Source organism: Takifugu flavidus, chromosome 18 (genome assembly GCF_003711565.1).
Source record: "Takifugu flavidus isolate HTHZ2018 chromosome 18, ASM371156v2, whole genome shotgun sequence".
Taxonomy (NCBI): Eukaryota; Metazoa; Chordata; class Actinopteri; order Tetraodontiformes; family Tetraodontidae; genus Takifugu; species Takifugu flavidus.
Genome location: NC_079537.1, coordinates 4,805,014 through 4,828,490, shown reverse-complemented (window position 1 = coordinate 4,828,490; position 23,477 = coordinate 4,805,014). Strand labels below are relative to the sequence as shown.

The window sequence follows — 23,477 nt, the reverse complement described above, 5'->3', positions numbered from 1 at the left end:
TAATGGCTTTTAATGCTCTACTGGGACCGGACATTGTAAACCAAAAGCTTTGTAGTATCTCAGCATCTTTTCAGAGCTGATTACAGGAATTATTTTAGCATTTTTATTTCTCTTCAATTGATTTCAAAGGTGGATATCAAAGGTGGTGAATAACCATTAATCTGGCCAATGAAAGAAAGCCGTTATTAAACTTTTTTTCCCAGCAACCTTTCCGGAGGTTTTTCCATTGCTTGGCCGCGGTATTTATTCCCGTCTTTCTCTGCCAGGGGCAGCTATTAAATTCTTAGCGGGGACCAGCTGGAAGCATAATGGACTATCACCGTGACTAATTTTTCTCAATGATGGTTCCGGGGGAACGGGAACCAATGAGAAAAATAATGGTCATGTATAAACATGGACTTCAGGCGCGGCTATCTCACAATCAATCAGGAGACAAGCTGCTGTTGCTGCGGCAGCTGTGCAGCCAAAAATAGCAACTAATAATGATGTCGGCACATTTTCGCGACGAAAGCATCAATTTCTATGTTTCAGGTGTTGCTGCAGCCGTCAGGTGTGATTTGTGATTGTTGACAAAACGTGATATAAAAAAAATAAAGGAAAACTTTTTAGCATTGCTCAAACAGAGTGTGTGCGCACACACACACACACACACGTTTGTTTTGCAGTCAGTCAAATATCACCGTTTTGGCTCATTTTTTCCTTTGCACCACGCAGGACTTTTGCTCTCCTGAAGCTCCCTTTCCTCCAGTAAATGCCTCCGGGACCTGGAGTCCCTCTGGTCCCTTCGTCCCCCAGCCGAACTCCAGCGTCCTCGCCTGGGCCTCCAACGCCAGCGACTTCCCATCGTGGCCGCCGCTCAGCGCGCTGCGCCTCGTGGCCTCGCTGGAGGGCCAGTCGTGCGTGGAGGCGTGCCAGAACGCGGAGCTGTTCTGCGAGCCCGCCTTGTTCCGCTTCATCAACATCAGAGAGGCCTTCAACGCGTACGGCCTGAAACGTTTGATGATGCCGCACATTTTGTTGGATGATCCAGTAGCGTTTGATAGACCTGGAGACTCTTTTGGCGTGTCGTGCGTCGGAACTCTAACGGACATTCTTCTTCTTTGCCTCCAGGCTGGACTTCCCGTGTGAAGGTCTGGACTCCGAGATGAACCACCTTCTCCCGGCCTTCTCGGCGGAGCAAGCTGAGTGCGGCCTTCAGCAGGACCCGCTGCTGTTCAGCTGCGCCGGCTCCAGCATCAAATACCGGCGCCTTTGTCCCTGCAGGGACTATCGGAACGGCCAGGTGGCGCTGTGCAGGGACTGCTTATGACCAGCAGGGGGCCGGCGGTTGGAGACGAGCTCCCTCGGGTGCCGCGGTGTACCTGAAGACAGCTGCTGAAAGGTCTGAACAGCGACCCTGTTCCCTTACCTCCGATCAAGATCTGGCTGCCAAAGTGGGCGAGATTGTCAAACCTCTCAGGGACGTGCATGATCGTGCTCTAAAACAGGCACGTTTGAAGCCCGTGTACCCGTTTACATGTTTGCGTCAGGACTGCTTTACTCTACCGGATGCTGAAGAAACATGATTTAAAGGAAAAACGGTAAAAAGTGACAGATGCTCGAATTTCACAAGTGTGTTGACTTTGTGTTGCGTTGATCTGTACAGTCACATCTAGTTTGATATTTGTACTAGATGCACCAGAGCCATTTGTTGAGGTGTGCAGTGCTATTTTCCATGTTCTGTAATGATATATTTATACATATGTGTTGTTTAATAAAGAAAGTGATCCAATCAGTGCTGCAGTCATTGACTTTCTCGCCTCCGGCAGGCAAAAGGTCTCCACCGTTGTCTTGAAGTGAAGTAAAAAAAACAAGAAATGTTTGAAAAATAGCTTTCTTGCCGGTTTTATAAGAACTGTTTCAGCCTCTCAGAAGGCAGCCTGAGTGTTTTATAATCTTCGTGTCAAAGCAGGCATCACTGTGAGAGTAACACAGACAGATATCAGCCTTCTGCTCAGGGATTAGCCGCAGAATGACTCCACTTGTTCTCAGATCAAAATCACAATATTGAATTCACTCTGCAAGGGCTGGCAGCCGTTCCCCCCTGCCAGACCAAGCCGGGTCTGCTGGGTCAGGAACAGAGCCAACAAGCTGGGTTGAGACACTCCAATAAGTCTACCAGCCCACCTAACTCATTGATTGAGTGTGTTTTTCTCCTGCGGGCAAGGTTCCCAAACCAGGCTACAAGAGGACAGACCTTCAATAAAAGCTCAATAAACGTCGATATGAAAGCGTGACAGTTTCCTGGGACAGCAGTAGCGGTTCTTGAGGTCCAGGTTCTTGCTGAAGGACAGGTCAACACGCCGAGCCTTTATGGAGCGGCCACATCAGCCCCTCAGCCACAACACTTCAGAGCTATTGTGCTCAATATCTTTAGCCGCTTCTCATTAGATCCCCGATTACACAGCCCTGTTTTAGTCACCTTTGACCTCTCAAAGTTCAAAGGCAATAGCCGATCCTGGACCATAGATGCCGCTGCGGTAACCGGTTGCACGTATCATGTGAGGCTTAAACCAGCAACCTTCGTGCCACCTGAGCCACACATGTCCTGTATGATGCCCCACAGGGCCGAGGGAGATGCTGCCGCTGCGCTCCAGTCGGAGTCCCCCCAGGAGGATAAGAGGATTTTAATGAGACAGTTGCAACTTGGCAGGTTTTTTTTTTTATTTTTTAATGGAATGATGAATCTGGTGTTGGTTTGACCGATCATGTGGATCCTTTCACAATATGCCCCCCCTCCCCATCCATTTATTATACCTGGACTGATATTCAGCTGCCACCTGATCCACAGAACCCAAAGACAAAAGCCTTTTATGTGCGTGTCCAGGGATAAATTAGACTATAAAGATAAAAAGAAAGCCCTTTTGTGCTATTTTTCTCTCTTTTTAAACTCAACTCCTCTTTCCTTTCAACTGTATCATTACAGTTTTCGAACCTGTACCGATCCGTCCCGCCGATGAGCTGCCCTTGGGGTACGATGGCATGCAAACAGAGGACTGGTGCAGGCAGATGGTGGTTGGGCCGGAGCGTGGAAGCTGAGCTCGCAGGCATGCGTAGGCACTGGCAGTCCAGGCGTGAGCCAACACACATTAGCTCTGGAGCCAAACACAACAGCCCAACGGTAACATGTGGAACAAAGCAGCGAGCTGCCGGCGAGTCATCACCATGGTTACAAGGAGAACAGGATTTCTGGTGCTGAAACTGAAGAGAGGGCAGGTGGAAGACACCGTGGAAGAGCTGGAGCCTCGGCTCTCTTGGACCTCCTGCCCTTCATATTTGTCTTGCTATGCCGCCTGAGCACATAAGCTATTAGGAATATAAAGATTTACAGGTTATAGCGGGTTTTTTAGCTACCAGCTGGCTCCTCACCAGGCGGATTATAATAAGTTTCATGATATTCTTTCTGCAGCTGTGTGGGTTCGACTCAGGCGCTCCATTTTTCTGAATCACCATTACTGTCATTGTTTCATACATAAATGTCTCGATGTGTAAAAATTCAAACTGTCTGCGTCAGCCTCAACCTGCGCCAGGCACTAAGAGCACCGATCACACAGGATTCTAAACTCACAAAAAAAACAAAGTAAAAACATCTCGTCACAGGAAGAAACTTTTCAAGGGTAAAGAGGATGAGATCAGTAGTCTGACAGCCTGGAGGGGTGAAAAACTAAAGCTGCTCTGCAGTCTGGTCTGCTGGTGCAACAGCAGATACATCTGTTATCTTTTTTCCAGACGGGTGAGCAGGCTGTGGTTGGGTTCGCTCACACTTTGGGCCCAGTGCAGCATCTCGCCAAACAGCTCTGATATCAGGAGGATGATGTGAACCGGCTAAAGCCGCGGGTGGCTTTTGATCACACCCCCTCAGAGATGTTCTCTCCGAACCCCGCTGGCATGTGATGAAGAACGCTTCCTGTTTGCAGAAGGAGCCCCTCCTTACACTTTTCTAATGTTGCGATGAAGCGCCAAGGCGCTCCTAATAATAAGCCCCTTCAGTCCCCGGAGCTTTGCGCATTCACACAGGTGCACGGTGCTATAACAGACCGAATCGTCCTGTTACTGCCATTTTAAGGGTTATAATTAGCATTAGTCTTCACAGCTACTTTTTTTTAACGCCTGAAAATAAGAAAAGATTCGTCAGGACACCTCTCCACGTGTGCTCTGCTGCTTCTGTTTCGCTGTCTGTCTGGATTTACAGGATCAGCTGCGCCTCCTCCTCCTCCTCCTCACCTCTGCACCTTATTCTTCCAGGGGAAGAATAAAAATATCTCCGTGCCCCCCCTCCTCCCGTTTCGCATGTTTCGCTCTGTCCTTTGACCCCCCCTGGATCCAGCGTCCTCATTCATCTTGGCTTACAGATCTCCACCTTGACATCTCCCCGTCCTCCCGTCTTCGTTATGACCAATTAACCACGCTTTACATGAATACGGTACATTTGAGACTCCTCCGTTGTTGCCTTGCGGCTGTTTGGCAGCGAAGCAAACGTGCGTGTGTGTTCTGAGAAGTGCGTGTCACCGTGGAGCTCGCTGCGTGCACGAGTTTGTGGCGCACAAAACCCATTTCAGCACAATAATAATGTGCGTCTGAAAAACGAGCCTAATGGAGCGTGAATGTTTTCGCTGCTGAACACGAGAGAGTAATTTGTGGAATCGCTTATTTAGAGCGTTTTTTCATGGTATTACAGGAGCCTTGATAAAATAGCTGTTTTTATTTTTATTTTTTGCTGCAGCCACAGAGCCGTAGTTCCAATAAAGCAACATAAATCAGCCACATCTCCGAGGCGGCTGCAACAGAATATCACTTGTCAGACACCTATGCTGTCTTTCCCCCCGCTGTCTCCGCACCACACATAAACACAATTAATTCCAGTTGTCTTGTCTAATTACGTGGATTAATTGGACGGTTTTAAAAAGTTATTCTCTTCACTCGAGACAGCGACGGAACCCGGCGTCGCCCGCAGGAAGGAGCGCTGCGTGTCTCTGTTGTACCTGCACAACGGCTCCCGGGGCTTCGGGGCTCGGGGTTTTGCCTCCTTTTTTGCCCTTTTTTTGCAGGGATGAATGCGAACGCAGCGCCGGGAGTGATGGATGGCTCACCGTTCACGGGGCTCTGCGGCTGAACGATAAGACCCTCCTGTCAGCCTCCGTGCAGCCTTGCCTCACAGCTGCAGGAGGCGTGCACGGAGGCAGCAAAGGAATCTTTTGACTCACGCTGGTCAGGCCATCAGAGGGAAATCAGGACTCCGAAGCCACTTGATAGCTAACTTTGGTATGGCTGCTTAGATGTGCGCGATACACGTTCGTGCACGTCCATCTAACAGTGCAGTTCTTGGGATGGGGGGGGCGTGCAGTGATGGAGGTGGACAGGACAGACTGGATGAAGATGGTTAACGCTTCCCTGAGCTTCCCGAGCTGTCTGAGGGAGCACATCTGGGCTGAGCCATTGTGACAAGAGCAGCTTAAGGAACTCGGACAAATGACAGACAGTTCTGTTAGGCTGCTTTTCCTGGTCGAGTAGGACGTGTGAAATCAGACCAATTATGCCCCAGAATGTAGAAGAAACATTTTGCTTTAGATGACAGTAAACATCATCACCATTTTGCTTTAGATGACAGTAAACACGCCGGGTTGTCTCTGACTCCTGTGATGGCTGTGGCCTTGAATTCTATTATAGTCCTCTTTCAATCTCACAGGTTTTGATGGCGCTGCTTTGCTATACGTAGTGAGTGCAGCCAGAGACACGAGCTCAACAGAAATGGGCAATTTTTCTTTCTTTCGTTCTTTTTTTTTGTATGTCGCTTGGTTTGAAAGCCCAAAAGTCCCTTTCAGTAGCTCCAGGAGTGCCAGCGCATCCGCATGCTTCCAGTAAACAGGAGCTAGAGTACCGTAGATCCGCTCGACGCCCGCATTTGATGGCTTTATGAGAGAGAAAGCTGCGCCCTTCTAATAAACAGGCAGCTGATTTCAAAGGACATAAATTGCTGTGATATATACAAAATGATTTTCCATCCAGATAAGATAAGCTCACTTCTGAGGGGAGACAGGGCTTCATCAAATTCTGTCAACAAACCGAGGAGATGCATTTTAAAAAGTTTAGCCCTTTGAAACTACTGGAAAGAAAACTGGAAACTTTCCTCTTTTTAGAAAAAAAAAATAAAAAATTGAGTCTGTAATGACTTCATCAGAGTCCTCCACCCATTTCTTTTACCCCCTACTGGCTGTTGTTAAATAGCAAAAAGGTCACAGATCACAGGACACACACATACACACACACACACACACACACACACACACTGCGAGCAGCACAGGACACACAAGGGAAAGCTAGCAATCCAAGAAATTGAACCCAGAAACTTCTGGATATGAGGAAAGGATGTTCTTCCATTAAAAGAGAGGAGAGGGAAAGAGCGCATGGGGAATCAACCGTAAATGAGGAAGTTCTGCATAATCCCTGACTGTGGAGATCTACAGTGGAGCTAGAAGTGACAGTCAGACTCAGGGGTCGGGGGGGTCACGGTGCACTCACTCTCTGCTAATGAGATATCTGGTCCCGCCGGCTGCCACTGCCGCTGACACCCAGAATGCATCTGTCACCGCTGCCGCGCTGCTCTGTAAAGGCCATCCCATTACTGAAACCACAAACTTCGCCGCGTAGGAAACTCAAAAAAACCCACGCGGAAGAGCGGTGACAGCTCTGGACCGAGCGAAGGGACAAATGGTCCAGGGCCCGGATCAGGGGGGGAGTCCTCATCCAGTTTAGACAGCTCATCCACCCTGGTGACTGTGTTTTCTAGGTGGAATGTCAGTCTGGGATGGGGGGGGGGAGAGGAGGGTCACAGACAGACACATCAGAGGCCAGTCCTGGGAAGGCGTGAGGATTGTTTCCGGACAGCGATAAAGTTCTACAAGTTAACACAAGAGAATTTAGGAGGGAACTAAAACCTAAAAAACCTGTTTTTCCCCTCAGAGTTGCTGTTTTTGTTGGACTGATCAAAGGTTCCCCCAGTCTGGCAGCAGTGTGTAGTGTGTTCTCATGCGTTATTTAGTGATCACAGGACTGATGCAGGATGGAAGAGGCCTGCAGTGGTGGTGGTGGTGGTGGTGGGGAGGGACACTTGAGGCCCTGCCTCACACTCACCAGCAGGGCAAGATAACAAGATGCTGGGCTTCATTCCATATTCAAGGAGTGTAAACAGAAGGTGGAGAGGCTGTCCTGCTCCTCATTACTCCTGAGCTCCCGGAGCACATCGGGATACACTTGTAGACTAGAATCAATAATACATGTGTGTGTGTGTGTGTACATATCAGGCACCAATATATACATTCTACGAACAAAAGGAGGGAATTGCAAACAAGTGAGGACATTTTATCATGGTCCTAACAACTTCAACAGACAGTTAGAGGGTTAAGACATGGTCAGTTGGTGGTTTGGCTTTGGGTAAGGAGCTGTGGAATGTATGATGTCTATGAAAGTCCTCACTAAGACAAAGGATATGTGTGTGTGTGTGTGGTGTGTGTGTGTGTTCTTGTACTTGCAAATTGACTACCAAAATCTTCATTCTACTAGAAAACTGAGGACATTTTTGGGGATTGAGGACATTTTAACCCATCCTCACTAGTTCAAATTATACATGAGTATTGTGGACACACACACACACACACACACACACACACACACACACACACACACACACACACACACAGACACAGACACACACACACACACACAGAATCCTTTCATGTGAAACTATGCGGAAAAACATTCAAGGACAAAATATTTTGTGAGACAATAATCAACCATTCCAGACGTGACACATGCACTAATGAAAACACAAGATGATTAGCATCAAACCGGAGGACTGTGGGGAGGTCATGGAATTGGAGCTGTTGTTTCAAAAAATGCCAGTTCGCTTATTCACACGAGAAAACAGCAGCCCATGCGCCTCAAACTTTCCAAGGTCGCGTTGGAAAGGTGATGAAGCACATCCGCTGTCCCAAACTCTGTTGTCAGGGCGGTTCTGGGGGGGTCAGTTTGGAATGGTCACATCTGCATACAGGTGCAACAGTGGCATCATCTCCAGATGTAGTGTGAGGTAATTACACAGGTAAGATCCAGTTGCTGAGGGAGGTGAGTCCAGGACAGAGAGACAACATGACACGTCGTCACGGTGACACTTTCACCTTTATACAGCCTAAACTACATGTCATCGAACGAGCTGTTTTACTGTTCTGAGGCTACAGCGTTGATGTTTTGCTTGGCTAACTGTTACTGACTCTGCACACACACATTCTTTTGCATTATGGGGGGGGGGCATATTGTTTGAAACGTCAAACGTCTGCTTGAGAATGAACCCATGCTAATTAAAAGCTGTACAGCAAAAGCGGAGCGCGTACCAGCGATTAGCCTGCTCCCCCCTTGTAACCGTCGATGGTGCTGACAGGGAACCTGTTGATTAATCTGCATCCGACAAAGAGACGCTGGAATAATGGCGGAGCCGTGACAGCGCACCTGATGCAACCTGATCCGTCCTTCAAAATCTCTGGATTCTCCTTTGGACGCTCCGCACAATCCCGCGCTCCGCCTCATTTGAATATGAAAGGCCACAGCGGGCCCACGCCGTGGTGATTGATTAGCAGCAGGCTGTGAGAATGTTTGTCACAGTTCCGCGCCGCAGACCCCGCCGGGGCTTGTTTTTAATATCAGAAACGCGCTATTGATTTGCTGTTTAACAATTTTGAGCTGAGGCGCGGACCGCCTGCCGTCGTGGAGCAAAAACTCCGCAGATATCGATTTTAAACTGTAATGTTCCTTTTTTGGAGTCCACATCGGAGTGTTATATCCAGAGTAAAGAAACGGAGGACTGGTTCTGAGAACGTGCATCATGGGCCTCTTCAGCCTGATCATGGTGACTCCCGGTCCTCGCTTTGGCTGATTCCGGCACCTCCTTCGGCTCGTTTCTTTTCCCGCTCGCCGTTTCCTCTTTAATCAGATGCTGGAATGAACTACAATCAGCTGTAATTATTTCACCGCACCCCGAGCCAGTAACTTACTTCGCCAGTCTTGGAAGGCTAATTTTAAGATTCCCCGCTGTGTTTAATATTTCTTTGAACAAGGCTGCGCCACGGGAAGGACTTTATACTTTTTTTTTTTAAATTGTAACTGAGCATGACGAGATTTCACGTTGTAGTTTTCCTCTCCGGTTCAACCTAACCCCCCACGGGGCTTCAGATGTAGCTGCTGATGACCAGTCTTCTGCGACTGGAGGGCCGCTGAACGTCCAGGAACCAGATAGACACTTTAACATCTTGGATTCCACAAAAATGCCTCCATTAAACAGCAACCACCCTCCCCCCCTCGCCTCTGGGGACACATGCATCGATTTCTCATCAGGTTATCCTTTTCTTTTTTGGTAAAACATGGTCAGTAAATCAGAACCAATCCGAATCTACTCCGCCTGTGTTCTGTGATAAAGACGCTGCTCCTGTTTTCGTTATCAAGCAGGTGTAGAATCTCCTGGTTATTGATTTGTTTTCCTTCCAACAAGCTTTAAGATTAGAATCAGGATGCTGCTTATACACAAGGCTGGTGTGTGTGTGTGTGTGTGTGTGTGTGTGTGTGTGTGTGTGTGTGTGGACGCACAAGACCAGCAGAAGAGCTCATTTCACCTCACAGGTCCTCGCTATTGCATCCATATCACACGGGCTGAATTAAAGCCTTACAGGCTATCAGATGGCTCCCCTATAGGAAGCACATTTCAGATTCTGACATGATGCAGTTATTTATACGCACTTTTGTTCCGGCCTTGGGTTTATGATGGGCCCTTGATACTCCGGGGATGATGAATAATAACGGACCCTTCGGCATTAAGGAGATATTATCTTACGCACTCATCTCAGAGACGCTCTGAATATGTAGATCACACAGCTCCGCTCACGATGGAACCCAAAGGAAGACATTTCCGTAGGTGAAACCGAATGACGTTCTTCTCTTCAGTTTTCCAGTGAACGATAACGGATCGTGGACCCCTCCAGTGGAGGACGACCTCCTACCTCCGCCACCTCATGACTGCAGTGGCGCTGCTAACAGAGCAGTAATTTCCATTTTTTATGGCATTTGCCCCCACTTGACATTTCTGCTGCTGTCGTGTGACCTTCCGACTCCTAAATGTCACCAGTAATCACTACGGCGCTCCTCCACCTTGATCCCGGCTTGACCTTTTCATGTCTGTTGGATGTTCTTGTTCATCGGGATCGTGGTCACGACATCTGTCACAGCCTCTCCAAAAAATTTTTTAAAAAGCTCACTTTCAAATGGTATTTGTGGCTTCAACTTTCACAGAAACACAGAAACTGCAGGTGTCGTTGCACAAGCCTCTGACGTTATTTTAGTTTACAGATTCTACATTTGTGCGAGCGGAAGCTTCATTAATTAATTGAGTTTTGGATTACTGGCTGTGTTTAGAGATTTATTGCCAGAGGTTTCAGCTTCACTCAGCCAGAGATGCGCGGAGCAGGAATAAAATCTGTGTTCTGCAGGGTTCAGAAAGGAAATTCAGCCGGTTCGCTTCAGCCATCACTCACCTTAATTAGACAAGATCACTTAGAGGAGTTTAAAAAAAAAGAGAAAGAGTGATGAGCTCGGAGGCGTGATGAGCCAAGCTGAAATGAGATGCCTGAGAAACTTTAGCGTTCACACTTCCCTTTAGCTGGACTTTAATTATTGCCAACAGATTATGCCAGAAAGTGCCAGTAATATTCTTCTTTAGCAGAACCGGATGAGTCACTGGCACCATCATGAGCACTCTCGTGGAAATACGGCGGGCCTGAACTTCACCACACTCTCTGCTGTCATAAAAGAGCAGAGGATGCTTTTTGATGCCCTTCCAGGATGATTATGGTGTGAAGTGGAGAGGTAGTACATTTAGACTGGTGGCAAAGACAGAAGGAGAAGAAAGAGAGAGAAAAACTGGCCTTCGTGTTGTTTTCCTCAGGCCCGTGACGCATTCCACAGTTGAGGAGAATCTGTTGAGAGGTTTATACGTCTTGGTGTGAATATCTAAAACCATAGATGTTTGACTGAGGAAAGGGCTCGTCGTCTCTCAGGACGTCTCCTTTTGTAACTGAGTACCTTGTGCAGGCTGCCAGATGCATAATCACCTTGGATACATTCTCCAGGAAGCAGCTTCAGGCCTGGACTGCAGATGGGTACAAAGGGCCGAACTACCAGTACCTTTATAAAAGCACATCAGTGAGAAGCTTGCTATTATATTTACCGTTTTCCACATACGTTTAAAGTAGTTATGTATCTAATTTTTAATATATTTAATATATTATATGTGTATACACACACACACACACACACACACATACATATTTGGACCTTCCTCAAGACGGTAGGAACTTCACTCTGACTTTCAACATGAGTAATAAAGTGTTGATATGCATCGAATCCAATCCATATTTAAATTCGGATGCCACGAGGAAGTGACGTCTTAAACCGGACCTTTCACAATAAAACGCCGGAACCCAGGAGCGCTCATTTCCGGGTTTGCCGGAGGGGGCGTGGCCGAAGCGTCCAGGCTGATGGAGTTTAGTTTTATTCGACTGTTTCCAGCGTTCACCAGAATGTCTCCAGTCAGCTGACGGTATGGACGCCACACGGAGAATTTGACCACCACAGAATCTCCTAAACAACCTCCGGTGTGATTTAAGCCGCCGTAAGTCTTTTTCTCCTGTACTTTGTTGAGGCACTTTATTTTGCGTGTGGAGCCTGCACTTTAAAGCGCATCCAGATGCAAAGCCGCCTTCATAAACTTCTTTTCTGCCATTGTTCTGCTGTTCTCACGGTATTTTTGTCGGTTTTAGCTGAATACCAGTCAGCGTCCACCATGGTGCAGGAATACCAGTCCCCAGTGCGGGTCTACAAGCACCCATTTGAGTTGATAATGGCGGTGAGTAGCCTGCAGAACAGCCCACAACATTTCCACAGCGTTCTGGAACTTTCACGGCTGAATAAAGTCACATCTGCGGCTTCATTCTGCTCCTCATCAAACTGAAAGAGAAACATATGATTATATTCGGCATTAAGGGTCTTAAAACGCTTCCTTCCAAAGGAGGCTGCAGTAAATACACTGAAATGAGTGTTTTAATGGATTTCTCTCAATACTCGGCTGTAATCTTTCGGTGGTGTGCTTGATTAAGTGGCCTACAGCTTTCACTGACTGTGCACTTCAACAAAACCTCTGTTCTCCTGTTTTTCTCAACCCTCTGTTCTTATGTAACCCTTTTATAAACTTGGGAAAGATAAGCCTTGCTGAGCTGTCTGGTCGACCAAACCTTACATGGCAACAGTTTTAGCCAGTATTCAGCACACAGCGAACCTGCTTTCACTTTGACTAAATGGGTTTAGGAACCAAGAATAAAAGTAGGACGGCTTAAAAGCAGGAGAAGTCTGTTTTTACCCACTTTTACTGGGTTTTCCTTCAGTTACACATTAAGGAGCCGAAATATGCGACACCCTCATGGGGCGAATGTGAACTGTAACTAACTGTCCCGATTGTGAGCCTCCTTTTCCCACAAAAGACCCTCTGAAATTCCTCCTACGCCTCTGCGCATTATTCCGAATGATCTAGACGATAGGCGTAACTGAGAGTCACGGCCCCTGTGACAATATCCCGGCTTCAGCGGCATAAAGGAGCGCGCGGAATGGAAAGCGGGCCACATCCTCCGCTCCTATTCATCTGTTTGCTTGATCGTTGCTCCCCTGGCTCAGCCTGTCGCCGATGGTCTCCAGGTTATTACCCGGAGTCCTTATTCCCGTCAGGGATATTTGGTGAATATTCAACCAGCGCTACGACATTGTGGCCCCCCACTCAGCACAGAAATGTGGGGTTTTAGACGGAGGTGCTGGAATTTGCCTGTCTGGGATCGACGCCCGCAGAGTTCAATCAGCTGCAGACGTTCAACTGTGAGGGGTGCTGGAAATTAAATTTCCTGACATTAGACCAAATCTGCTGTTTCCACTGTTTGTACCGTTGCGTAACACAGCTCGGCGTCTTCTGTTTACCCGGGAAAGCTTCTCATTAATTTGCTGAGCGACTAATTCCCTTTAATTAATTCAGATTTCTCATGTGTTGCAAGGTGCACACGTGTTTACTTTCTTTCTCGCCTGCAAATAAGAGCTCTTCCTGCTACTATTTTCTTTACTCAATGTCCTGGACTGGCCCGGATTTCCTGGCCCATGACAGCCTTTATTCTTTCCCGCTCTTGGTTACTTATTAACAAGCGTTTATCAGCAAAAACACCTCCACTCATTGCACAGCCTCAGGGAGACCATGACTGGTCAATATTGACAGGTGAGTTACGGCGGTTCTAACACAAGCCGCTGTTTGACATATGTCTGGCTACACGTTCCCAAAAAGGTCCTCTGGTGCCCTGGGAGACCTCGCTGGACTGGCAGAAATGTTTTTACACATTTCACTGTTGGTGTGGAAGGAAAACAGCAGGCTGGGTGTTGGTTTCAGAACTTCTGGGTATGAAACATGGATGTGGAAAAATAAATTGGCTGTGATATTTTTGGATTCAAATGTGACAGTCGTCTCTGTTTTTGCTGCTGGCAGAAAGTCTGAAGTAAGACATTTTCTATAATGAATGATTGATGATCCCCATTTCCTTCCATCGATGCTGTTCATCTGCATGTGAATTGTTCCCTCTGCCCAGGCCTACATGAGGAGGTTCCCAAAGTGTCCCCTGATCCCGGTGTTTGTCGACAGCGAAGTCATCGGCGAAAACCACAGCGACGACGGCGCCGTGTCGGTGACGGAGAGGCGCTGCGTGATTGACATAGAAGCCCCGCGGCTTCTCAAGCGGGTACTTGCCCTGCACGTCCTGGGATGGCGGCGCTGTGCGGATTCAAAAATGAACCCAGTGAATCTCCTGTGTGCAGATCGCAGGTGTGGATTACCTGTACTTCCTCCAAAAGAACACGCTAAATCGCAGGGACAGGACGCTCCAGATTGAAGTCCACAACGAGACCTTTTCCAGCAGAGTGGTCGTCCGCGAGTGCTGCAACTACACGGTGAGCGTCCGAACCCGGAGCTGAGCTAACCTAACCGTGCCTCATTCAATACACTTGCAGAGCCAAAAAACAAGAAAGTGATGATAATATATTGTCCCTTTTTCAGGTGCATCCAGAGAACGAGGACTGGACGTGCTTTGAACAGACCGCCAGCCTGGATATAAAGTCTTTCTTTGGCTTTGAGTCCACAGCAGAGAAGATAGCCATGAAACAGTACGCCAGCAGCATCAAGAAGGTTTGTGAGTCTGCATCTGGCGTTTAGTTCTGCTTCGTCTGTTCTGCGTCCCGGTGTTTATTTGGAAGTATCCCCTCTGTCACCCGCTCAGTCCCAGACCTTGTCTGCTCTCTGTTTTGAAGGGGAAAGAAATTATTGAATACTACCTCAGGGAGCTGGAAGAAGAAGGGGTGACCTACATACCTCGCTGGACCCCGCCTGTTGTCTCCAGCACGGCCATGGCCGTCCCAGTAAAGGCCGGGCCCGACAGTAGAGACCCCAGCTATACATCAGAACAGGTCGTCGGCACCCCTGATGGTAGGTCCAGTAAGTGTTGGTGTTCCCCTGACTTGTTTGCTTTGATTCCTCAAATGAAAGCAGAGGATTGCACAGAGACCCGGATCCTTTTAACCCGCAGATATGGATCAAAAGCCTTAAAGCACAAGAGTATATTGCAGTGCTGATCCAGGTTTTGTGGTGGATTTGAAGATCGAAGATTTCCTTTCCCATAAGCCACTTTTAAATCTCCTCCTCATGACTGACATTTGATTCAGGGTGACGGCGGCGTCATTCTGAACAGTTTTCACCCTCATTACACCTCTGTGACCTTTACAGAGGAGGCCCATCAGGCCCAGGTTGTCCTGGAAAAGCGGGAGCTGTCACCTCAACATGAGGGAAAGAGCATGAACCTCCCATGTGGTTTTACAACCGCCTCGGAAATGGAAACGGGGTGACTTTCATCACCTTCCCACGCGTCTGCTCTGGGAAAGGGATCACATTTATAGAGCAAAGGAGGATATAAAACCAATATAAATATTGGCGTAGCTCGCCGCAGCTGTTAAGATGATGGATCTGAAGATGCTTTATTGTCGTGAAGCTTGAATTGCCTTTTAACCAGGTCGTCTGCTGGGGTTTGATCAAAAGGGGACGTGTTTTTTGTGTCGTCCCCACAGACAAGCTGGACGCCGACTACATCCGACGTTACTTGGGCGAGTTAACGCCTCTGCAGGAGAGCTGTTTGATTCGGCTGCGCCAGTGGCTCCAGGAAACCCACAAGGGCAAGGTCACACAGTTTTCTTTAACTACAGAGCCACTAATCCAGTTATGTAAAACACATAATTCTGCACAGACGCTCAGTCTAGACTGCTTTTGATGTACGGCAGTCTCCCAACATGTCGGCTAAAATGCTTTCAATGACGCTTTGACCCCCACTCTGCTGCGCAGATCCCTAAAGACCAGCATGTGCTGCGCTTCCTGAGGGCCCGTGACTTCAACCTGGACAAGGCCAGGGAGCTCTTGTGCCACTCCCTCACCTGGAGGAAGCAGCACAAGGTGGATTTCCTGTTGGACACGTGGGAGCGCCCGCAGCTGCTCCAGGATTATTACAGCGGAGGCTGGCATCACCACGACAAAGGTAGCCCCCCACCCCCACAACCCCAACCTCTCATTTATCTGTGCCCCGCTGTGGCGGATGTAAGGAGGTCGGTCAGGCATAGACGGAAAAAGCTGAGCTCCAGGTGTCGTGGCTGAAAATGAGTCACCGGTGTTAATGGCTCAGCTCAAGCCATTTAAATGTCATGTTGGACACGGTGGACGTCCTCCCCTTGACACAGCCTGTTGCACTTTGTCCTGTAATCTCTGATTTCCTCCGTTTTTGTCCAGACGGCCGTCCTCTCTACGTGTTGCGTCTGGGACAAATGGACACAAAGGGCCTGGTGCGAGCCCTGGGAGAGGAGGTGCTACTGAGACAGGTAACCCAAAAATATCTCGTCTTCAGGGAGCTCTGCAACCATTTGATTGCATCTTCAGTCGGACTCATACCTATTAAACCCTCCGACTCAGATCCTGTCCATCAACGAGGAGGGGCTGAGACGCTGCGAGGAAAACACCAGGTTCTTTGGTCGACCAATCAGGTGCCAGAATTGATGCTTTTAGTTTCTGGTGGCTAAGGTACAGACACGTGTGCGTGTTGGTGCTCACGTAACATGTGCCATTCCACAGCTGCTGGACCTGCCTGGTGGACATGGAGGGCCTCAACATGCGCCACCTCTGGAGACCAGGGGTTAAAGCCCTGCTGAGGATCATCGAGGTGGTGGAGGCCAACTACCCCGAGACGCTGGGCCGCCTGCTGATACTGAGGGTGCCTCGAGTGTTCCCAGTCCTCTGGACCCTGGTGAGACTGGAAAAAGTTACTGACGCATGGGGTTTAGCATGTAAGCTTTGTGGAGCGACTGGGTGCTTCACAGAGAGCGATCAGAGCTGAACAGCAGATGATAAAGCATGTTGTTTCCTATCAAAGGTCTTAAAATAGATGATGCAGCTTCCTCAGTTAGCCTTGAGGGTTTAGATCCAAACACTGTCTCTATGGGCTTAAACAAGCACTCTGAAATAAACACAAGACTGTTGCCTGAATGGGACAAAGGGCACAGCGGCACATACAGGGCTTACAGCTCTGATTTTAATAGAAGATATGCTACAGAAAAGTAATAAAAAATACATTTTTCCACCACATAAAGCTACAGAGATACAGGCCAGGGATCAAGGTTAAATTCATCTTATTTTTATGTGGCCCATTCATTTATAATGACACACCAAGGAGACTCATCTCTAGAACAATGAGATGGTCCCTAAAATGACCCCTGAGGCACACCTTATCTGATTCAAGAGGAAAGCACGAGGTGTGCAGTAAGTTATTTGATAGAACATAAAGACCCTGCAGAAGCCAGGCAGAAATCCCACCCTGACGTGCTGTTGCTGTCGGTCTTTTTAAAACCAGCTCTGAGTCCAGCGAAACAGTGAGTCCACAGTGATTTTTTTTTTTTTTCCTCTCATCAAGATTCAGCCTTCCCCTCCATCCTGGTTCTTTTGTTTGCATCTTTTGTTAGTTGCACGGTTCAGATTGATGTGCTCCCAGATGGAGATGCTCTCTTTGTTTTGGCTTTGTTTCTCTTCAGGCCCACCCTGAAGTGCACATTTTTTTCCCTCAAACCTTCAAAACAATCTCCCTCCCTTTTTAATAATAAATATAACCTTGTTAGTGGTGCAGGGCTTTTGGGGGACCCCGTTTCCACCCGTATGTTATATGTAACGCTTCAGATGGCATATACGCTGCCTGCTGAGGTTAATAATAAAGCCCTCATTGACAAATTTCTGGGTAGACACTTGTTCAGTTTTATTAATGTAATAGCTGAATGTGTGCAGGCAAATAGTGAATAAGAGGAGCAGCACGGTGGTGGATCTGCAACACATTGTGGAATTTGTTTCTCAGTATGTAGCTGTTCAGTATCTATTAGAGTGAATGCATGTGTAATAGGGTGGAACTTGTATAATAGTACAAGCACAGCAGCATAAATGAAGACACTAACAGTGATAAAAATCAGTGGAGCTGTGCTAAAATATTAATAGAGAGATGCCGTGACTTAATGCATATTGATGCCGCTGATATTTAAGTTGTGCGCTTTTCCTGCAAATAGACCTACTGTCCAATATTTTCAGCGTTAAAGACTTCGGCTTCGTGCTGTAGTGCTGAATTGATGCCTTATTCTGCATTATGGATGTGGCATTTCAGTGTAATGGAGAACTTTGAGTGATGTAAAGACTCTGCAGAGAGGTTAACCAGCTCCAGCCACACCAGGGGCCAAGCAAAATGAAACTAGGGGTTGTTCTATTGATGGGGAAGAAAGCCTTGATGAACCGTTATGTTGTCTGATGTCCTCTGGATGCAGGTCAGTCCACTGATTGATGAGAACACGCGCAAGAAGTTCCTCATATTTGCTGGAAATGACTACCAGGGTCCAGGGGGGCTGGTGGACTACATGGATAAAGAAATCATCCCTGACTTCTTGGGAGGGGAGTGCATGGTGAGGGGGGCCGAACACCAACTCTGCATTGCCACAAAACAAGATCAATTTCCCCACTCACAGTAATGACTGTTGGATGTTTTTCCAAGTGTGAGGTGCCTGAAGGAGGTTTGGTCCCTAAATCTCTGTACCGAACGGCAGAGGAGATGGAGAGCGAGGAAAACCACCTGCTGACTGACTCCATCTATAAAAGTGCCAGCATTTTTAAAGCTGCTCCGTTTGAGGTACCCTGTCCCAGTTGTGCTGATCCTCCTGAAGGCTGCGGTTTTATACAGTGGGTTATACTGCCACCAGCTGGAGGAAACCGATACTGCAGGCCACTCTTAACAAGACGTGATTAATGGCCCTCTGTTCCCAGTTCTGTGTTTCTAATCTCCAGACATCTTCCTGCAGATGGTAATCGAGATCACCGAGGCCTCCTCCGTCATCACTTGGGACTTTGACGTATCTAAAGGAGATGTTATTTTCACCATCTACCACTCCAGGAGAGCTCCACAGGTGCCCAAGAAGGACACCCTGGGAGCCCACACCCTCCCTTCCCTGGGAACTGTGAACATCCAGGTGATAGACAAGAGCTGGATGCTGGGGAAGGACTACAGCATGGTGGAACGTGCACTCACCTGCAGTGAGGGGGAGAGCATACAGGTCAGAGGCGGGACAATTCATTTCCACACTTTCCGCCCGTTGCTTTAAAGCGGCTGATGCTGGAGCTGTCGTCCGTTTAATCAGGGCTCCCACGTAACACGCTGGCCTGGCTTCTACATCCTCCAGTGGCGCTTCCACAGCCCCCCTGCTGGCACCGCCTCCAACATTTCCCGGGTGGATGATGTTCTGGCCTCGCTGCAGGTCTCCTCGCACAAGTGCAAGATCATGTACTACACCGAGGTGCTGGCCTCCCATGACTTCAGGTCAGTTCCTTCGTCTGCTCCCCTGTATCAAGCAGCTCCTCCTTTGGTATTTGGGTTGATTGCAATCTCTTTGGTGAGTAGTTGATGACTGTTTCTTACTCTCCCAGGGGGTCCATGACCAGCCTAGAGTCTTGTCATAGTGGCTTCTCTCAGCTCAGTGCTGCCACCACTGCCTCCAGCCAATCACAGACCAGCTCCTCCATCTCCAGGTAGCGGCAGGTGCAAGTCGACCTGCTGACCTTCAACTCCAACCGTGTCTTAAAAACAGTTTCGGGTTCACGAATCAGAATTTCGAGAACAACTTGACATAAATGTCACTTTTCTGGTTCACTATAATGTGTCCGTGTGTGTCCATGTGTGTTTGTCTCACCTTGGTTGTGTTCACCTGTGTTTTTGTTTCCCGTCCATGCCCTGATAATAAGCGCACGTCAGTCCTTACTGTATTACTGACTTGTCCACTAGATGGCAGTGTGCGTCGTCGATCTCAGCTGCATTTCATGTGTTCACCGCGCTTTGCCTCACACTGTAAGCACAAAGAATGAATTAAATAAAGAATTTCTCACAAGAATTCAGCCTGAGCTGTGGAACGTGTCCTCCAGCTGTGTTGACTGCAGAGCTGCTGCGTCTGGAGTTAATTGGAATAATTGCAGATCTGAGTTGAATAAATTATGTTTATAGAAAGAGATAACGTGTTAAAAATGAGTGGGGATGTGAAGTCCCATTTCAAGTAATCCCCTTCTCTCCCTCTCTCCTTCGTGTAATATTGCTTCGCGGGCTTGTTAGCGCGTGGTGGCTGATTTGAATGCGGAAATGTGCCGCCATTTGTGACCTGGCATATAGCCAGGCAGACAGCTCATTTGAATTAATTGTGTTTAATTTCCATAAACTTATTAGAGGCTTTCGGCTAAAGTTTAATTGGAATATTTTTTCTTTTATTTTAACGTTTGTCTTCTTGGTAAGCTAATGTCTGTCCCGGTGCCGCTCGGCCCGGCCCGGCCCTGGTCTGAGTGGTTTTCTGATCGCATCTGTACCTGCTGGCGGGATGCTCCAAAGAGGAAGTGGACAGACTTCGCCTGAAGCATATTTGCTGAATTATTCAGCTTGTTCTAATGACCTCCCAAGACACACATTGTCCACATAAATAGGAGCAGCTCTCTCCTGATCTGGGTAATTTGCTGTTGGAACCTTTTTCTGAGCTGGATGATCTTTTATGCTCCTTGGAAAACGAGCTTTATTTTGCACGTGGCTGCAGAACGCTGATTAAACTGCATGTGCTAAATAGGTTAGAAGCTTGGCATGACCTGACGCGGCCTCCCAACACATGTGGCACCTGTCATTTACGGATGTAATTAATATAAAAACAGCAATTGCGTATAAAGTATGTGAGAGAAGACAAACACCACTTCATTAAAACCCTGCGAGCCTGGCTGCGTTAGTCTTCTGTCGTGACCTGATTGACTCTACAGGTGTGGTGGTTGCCATGACCACCGTCCCGATAACCTCGGGCTCTGGCTTTTGCACCTGTTGATTGGTTTCTTCAGCCACCTGCTGCTTTTCAGCAGGACGAAGGAAGCGGCCTTCAACTGTTATTGACCGTGACCTCGTCTTTCATCATCGCTGTCCGTCACATGGGAGCGCCCGGTAACACTCTCCAGAGCTTCCTGTTGCTCTTATGTGCACCTGTTGTCAGTGATATACACTAACATCCACCTGTTCCCTCTGTTGTCATGGAATATTTTGGTATATTGATAGTTTTGTTCTGCATGAGATTGAGCTGAATGTCAGAGGAGCCGAATCAAACAAAACAAAACCTGAAATTGTGACAAAACAGAAGTTGCGTGAAAGGAATTAGTCCAATTAAAGTCCCTCGTGATGGCAGCAGTACGTCCATCTTGTTGCGCAGCGGGAGCAATACAGACCTGAGGAAGTTGCCAAAGTCGGCGCGGTGCGTTCAAGGTCCAAAGCGGCCCCTGATGAGTCCCACCAGGTGCGCTGAACAAAACCCCGCAAGGTAAAAGGAAATGAATCCAATTTCCTAACCCGGAGCCAGCGAACGTGCTGGAAATGAATTAGTGATACGGTGAACTTCCTTTCAAAGATGGCTGCGTCCATGTGATGTGATGCTGGAACGCACTCAAGTCTCCTGTTGCATCCCTCAGCGGGGGAGCCCCCACTGGGACCGCGTGCCTCATCATGAATCACGTCAGAGCAGCAGTCGGCGCGACGCTGATTCCTGCTCGTGCCTTTCACAATAATCGCTCGTGCGTCACGCCGCCGTGCACTCGCAGGGGGAGCGTGATACAACGCGCTTGATCCTCCGACGACATATGTTCCCGACACGAGTTGGTTTTCCTCAGGAAGAGGAGCTGGATTAGCATCGCTGTGCGCGGGCTCTTGAAGCCCTGCTGCCCTCTGACCTTTCTGGTAATTGGAAAATGTGCCCAGATTAGTGTGCAATAACTTGTTTGGGAGGGTGGGAAACTTGCGCGAGTGTGTGTGTGTGTGTGTTCAGTCTTGTTTCTGCTACCTATTGAGGCCCGGAATACAAATTTTTCCAACAATGCGAGGACGTTTTGCCTGATCCTCCCAACTTCAATGGTTTTTAAGGGGTCAGAATCTTTAACCCTAAGGTTCGCGTTTGAGTCCAGGTTAGGGGCTGGAGAATGGTACAGCACAAGTCTCCACAAGGATAGAAGTCCAAGTGTGTGTGCTTGAATCGAGGACGTGCGTCGTGCTCGCGGGGAGACGCAGCGAGCATTTAATACCTGCTCCGTCTGAGCTGTGGGCCTGTCTGTTAAGCTGATCTCACATCCGCCGCGTTCAAATTCATTTTCCGAGTTGATGCACTCCGGGGGCTGATTAATATGTCCACAAACAAATAGAGCCAGTCATGTCTGCTTATCCCTGATGCCTCACACCAGCTCTCACATCTTGTAATATTGATTTTTCTCTGCACCAACTGAGACCATCAATCTAGGTCCAATTTGGGCCCATTTCGGAGCTCCGGCCTCATTCGCAGCCGTGTCAACGCTCTGTTTAAGTCAAACGCCTTTTTCTCTTTTTAAAAAAAAATCGGTTTCCGAATGTCGGAGCGGGTTTCCATTTCTCTCGCGATCTGCGGGTTCACCGACTTCTGCGGCTGACATTTCCATTGCTCTGGTGAGAACTCCACACTGGAGAGGGAGGGGGGGTCAATAACGGCCTCTCTAAATGCTACAGGGGGAGATCGCTTTTATGCCAAATCCGAGGGGGAAAGAGTGTTGTGCAATTTTGAAAGTTCTAAAATGTGTCAATTATTCATCTAAGATGGTCTAAGAACCTTTTCTGAGTTCCTTTCTAAATATTCTCATTTGTGGCTGTGACTCTTTGATGGCTTTTTTTTAAGAAAGAGCTTTTCACCAGATGCTCCAGGAAGACTTCAGCTCGGGTGGAAATAATTTCTCTTTCTGAAATCAGGAGCCTTCTTCACTGAAAGATGCACAGCCACATTTTAACTGGGTTTGTACTGGGTTCTCTTCTCACACACATCAAAAACTATTCGGGACAGATTAGCTCCTCTTTTCAGATTCAAGCTCAAGGAACAACTTTGCTGATTTCAAAGCTCAAGATGTCTTAAAGGTCTACAAACTGCTGGATTTTAGTATCCATACGTGTTTATTGGAGCCACTGAGAGGCTGAGGCTGGCCTTTTATATAGAAAGTTTCTGCTGCCACAAATAGTCGATGTTTTCCTCCTGGTTTGACACCCACGTGCTTTCTTTTGCATATCTGTCTCCATTGGAAGCTCCATGCTGAGTAGCAGCAGCGTCAGATGGGCTTCCCCAGTTCCTGTCAGAATTATCAGAGGCTAACAGCAGCTATACCCCAGGGTATATAAACATAAAATGGCCACGTAATCACAAGCATGAACCAGGCTCCCAGAGACTGAAGCCCCACGTTGAACCTGCAGAGCTTTGGAAAAGTTTCTGGAGTTCAGACAAAATGTTTTCTATCGTCATCTTCTTTAGTCGGGCTTGTATCATTAAACTATGTTTAAATAGTTCAATGATAGCCAAGTTAAAGTTGCCCATTTTTAAACACATGAATGGAGATTTGCCCTGTTTTGGTCGCTCCCTCTAGCGGGAGAGCGTGGAACTACACGTTACTATGGTTCTGGACTTCTTCTTTTCTTGGGTCTTTCCTTGCCACCTGTTTCTTGGACTCTTTTGCTGAACACCACATTTTAGTTCCAGTGCCAAAACAAATCTAAATGCAACAGGCAAAGTTATCTTGTTGACCCTGAAGGTTCTTTTTTATCTGAAAGGCAGCGGATGAGTCGCAGTCTCAAGGATCAGGGTGGCGTGTGCTTTCCAAAAGATGCAGTATTTATGAAGGGGAGTAAATAATA

General features: G+C 47.9%; 2 protein-coding genes and 1 long non-coding RNA gene across 3 annotated transcripts in view; 2 read left to right on the top strand and 1 right to left on the bottom strand.

The window, feature by feature from the left end:
• LOC130514847 (alpha-1,6-mannosylglycoprotein 6-beta-N-acetylglucosaminyltransferase B-like) overlaps nucleotides 1-1,771 on the top strand; it is a 36,653-nt gene extending 34,882 nt beyond the window's left edge. The window contains exons 16-17 of the mRNA XM_057014664.1: nucleotides 715-980; nucleotides 1,111-1,771. Of these exons, the coding sequence (XP_056870644.1) occupies nucleotides 715-980; nucleotides 1,111-1,309 (465 nt within the window). The 3' untranslated portion in view covers nucleotides 1,310-1,771. The remainder of the gene's footprint in view (nucleotides 1-714; nucleotides 981-1,110) is intronic.
• Nucleotides 1,772-10,721: 8,950 nt separating this feature from the next.
• Nucleotides 10,722-11,262, bottom strand: LOC130515476 (uncharacterized). Its single transcript, XR_008947197.1, has 2 exons — nucleotides 11,161-11,262; nucleotides 10,722-11,054 (listed from the first exon to the last, which is right to left on the bottom strand). It is a non-coding gene; the product is annotated as an uncharacterized LOC130515476 (long non-coding RNA).
• A 302-nt stretch (nucleotides 11,263-11,564) lies between these two features.
• On the top strand, nucleotides 11,565-19,659 carry LOC130515072 (SEC14-like protein 1). Its single transcript, XM_057015075.1, has 16 exons — nucleotides 11,565-11,749; nucleotides 11,898-11,983; nucleotides 13,752-13,901; nucleotides 13,978-14,109; nucleotides 14,216-14,344; nucleotides 14,467-14,641; nucleotides 15,277-15,386; nucleotides 15,548-15,737; nucleotides 15,986-16,074; nucleotides 16,166-16,236; nucleotides 16,325-16,496; nucleotides 18,049-18,183; nucleotides 18,273-18,407; nucleotides 18,577-18,828; nucleotides 18,913-19,091; nucleotides 19,199-19,659. The coding sequence occupies exons 2-16, from the start codon at nucleotides 11,921-11,923 to the stop codon at nucleotides 19,302-19,304; spliced, it is 2,088 nt and encodes a 695-aa protein (XP_056871055.1). The 5' UTR covers nucleotides 11,565-11,749; nucleotides 11,898-11,920; the 3' UTR covers nucleotides 19,305-19,659.
• The last annotated feature ends 3,818 nt before the right edge of the window (nucleotides 19,660-23,477 follow it).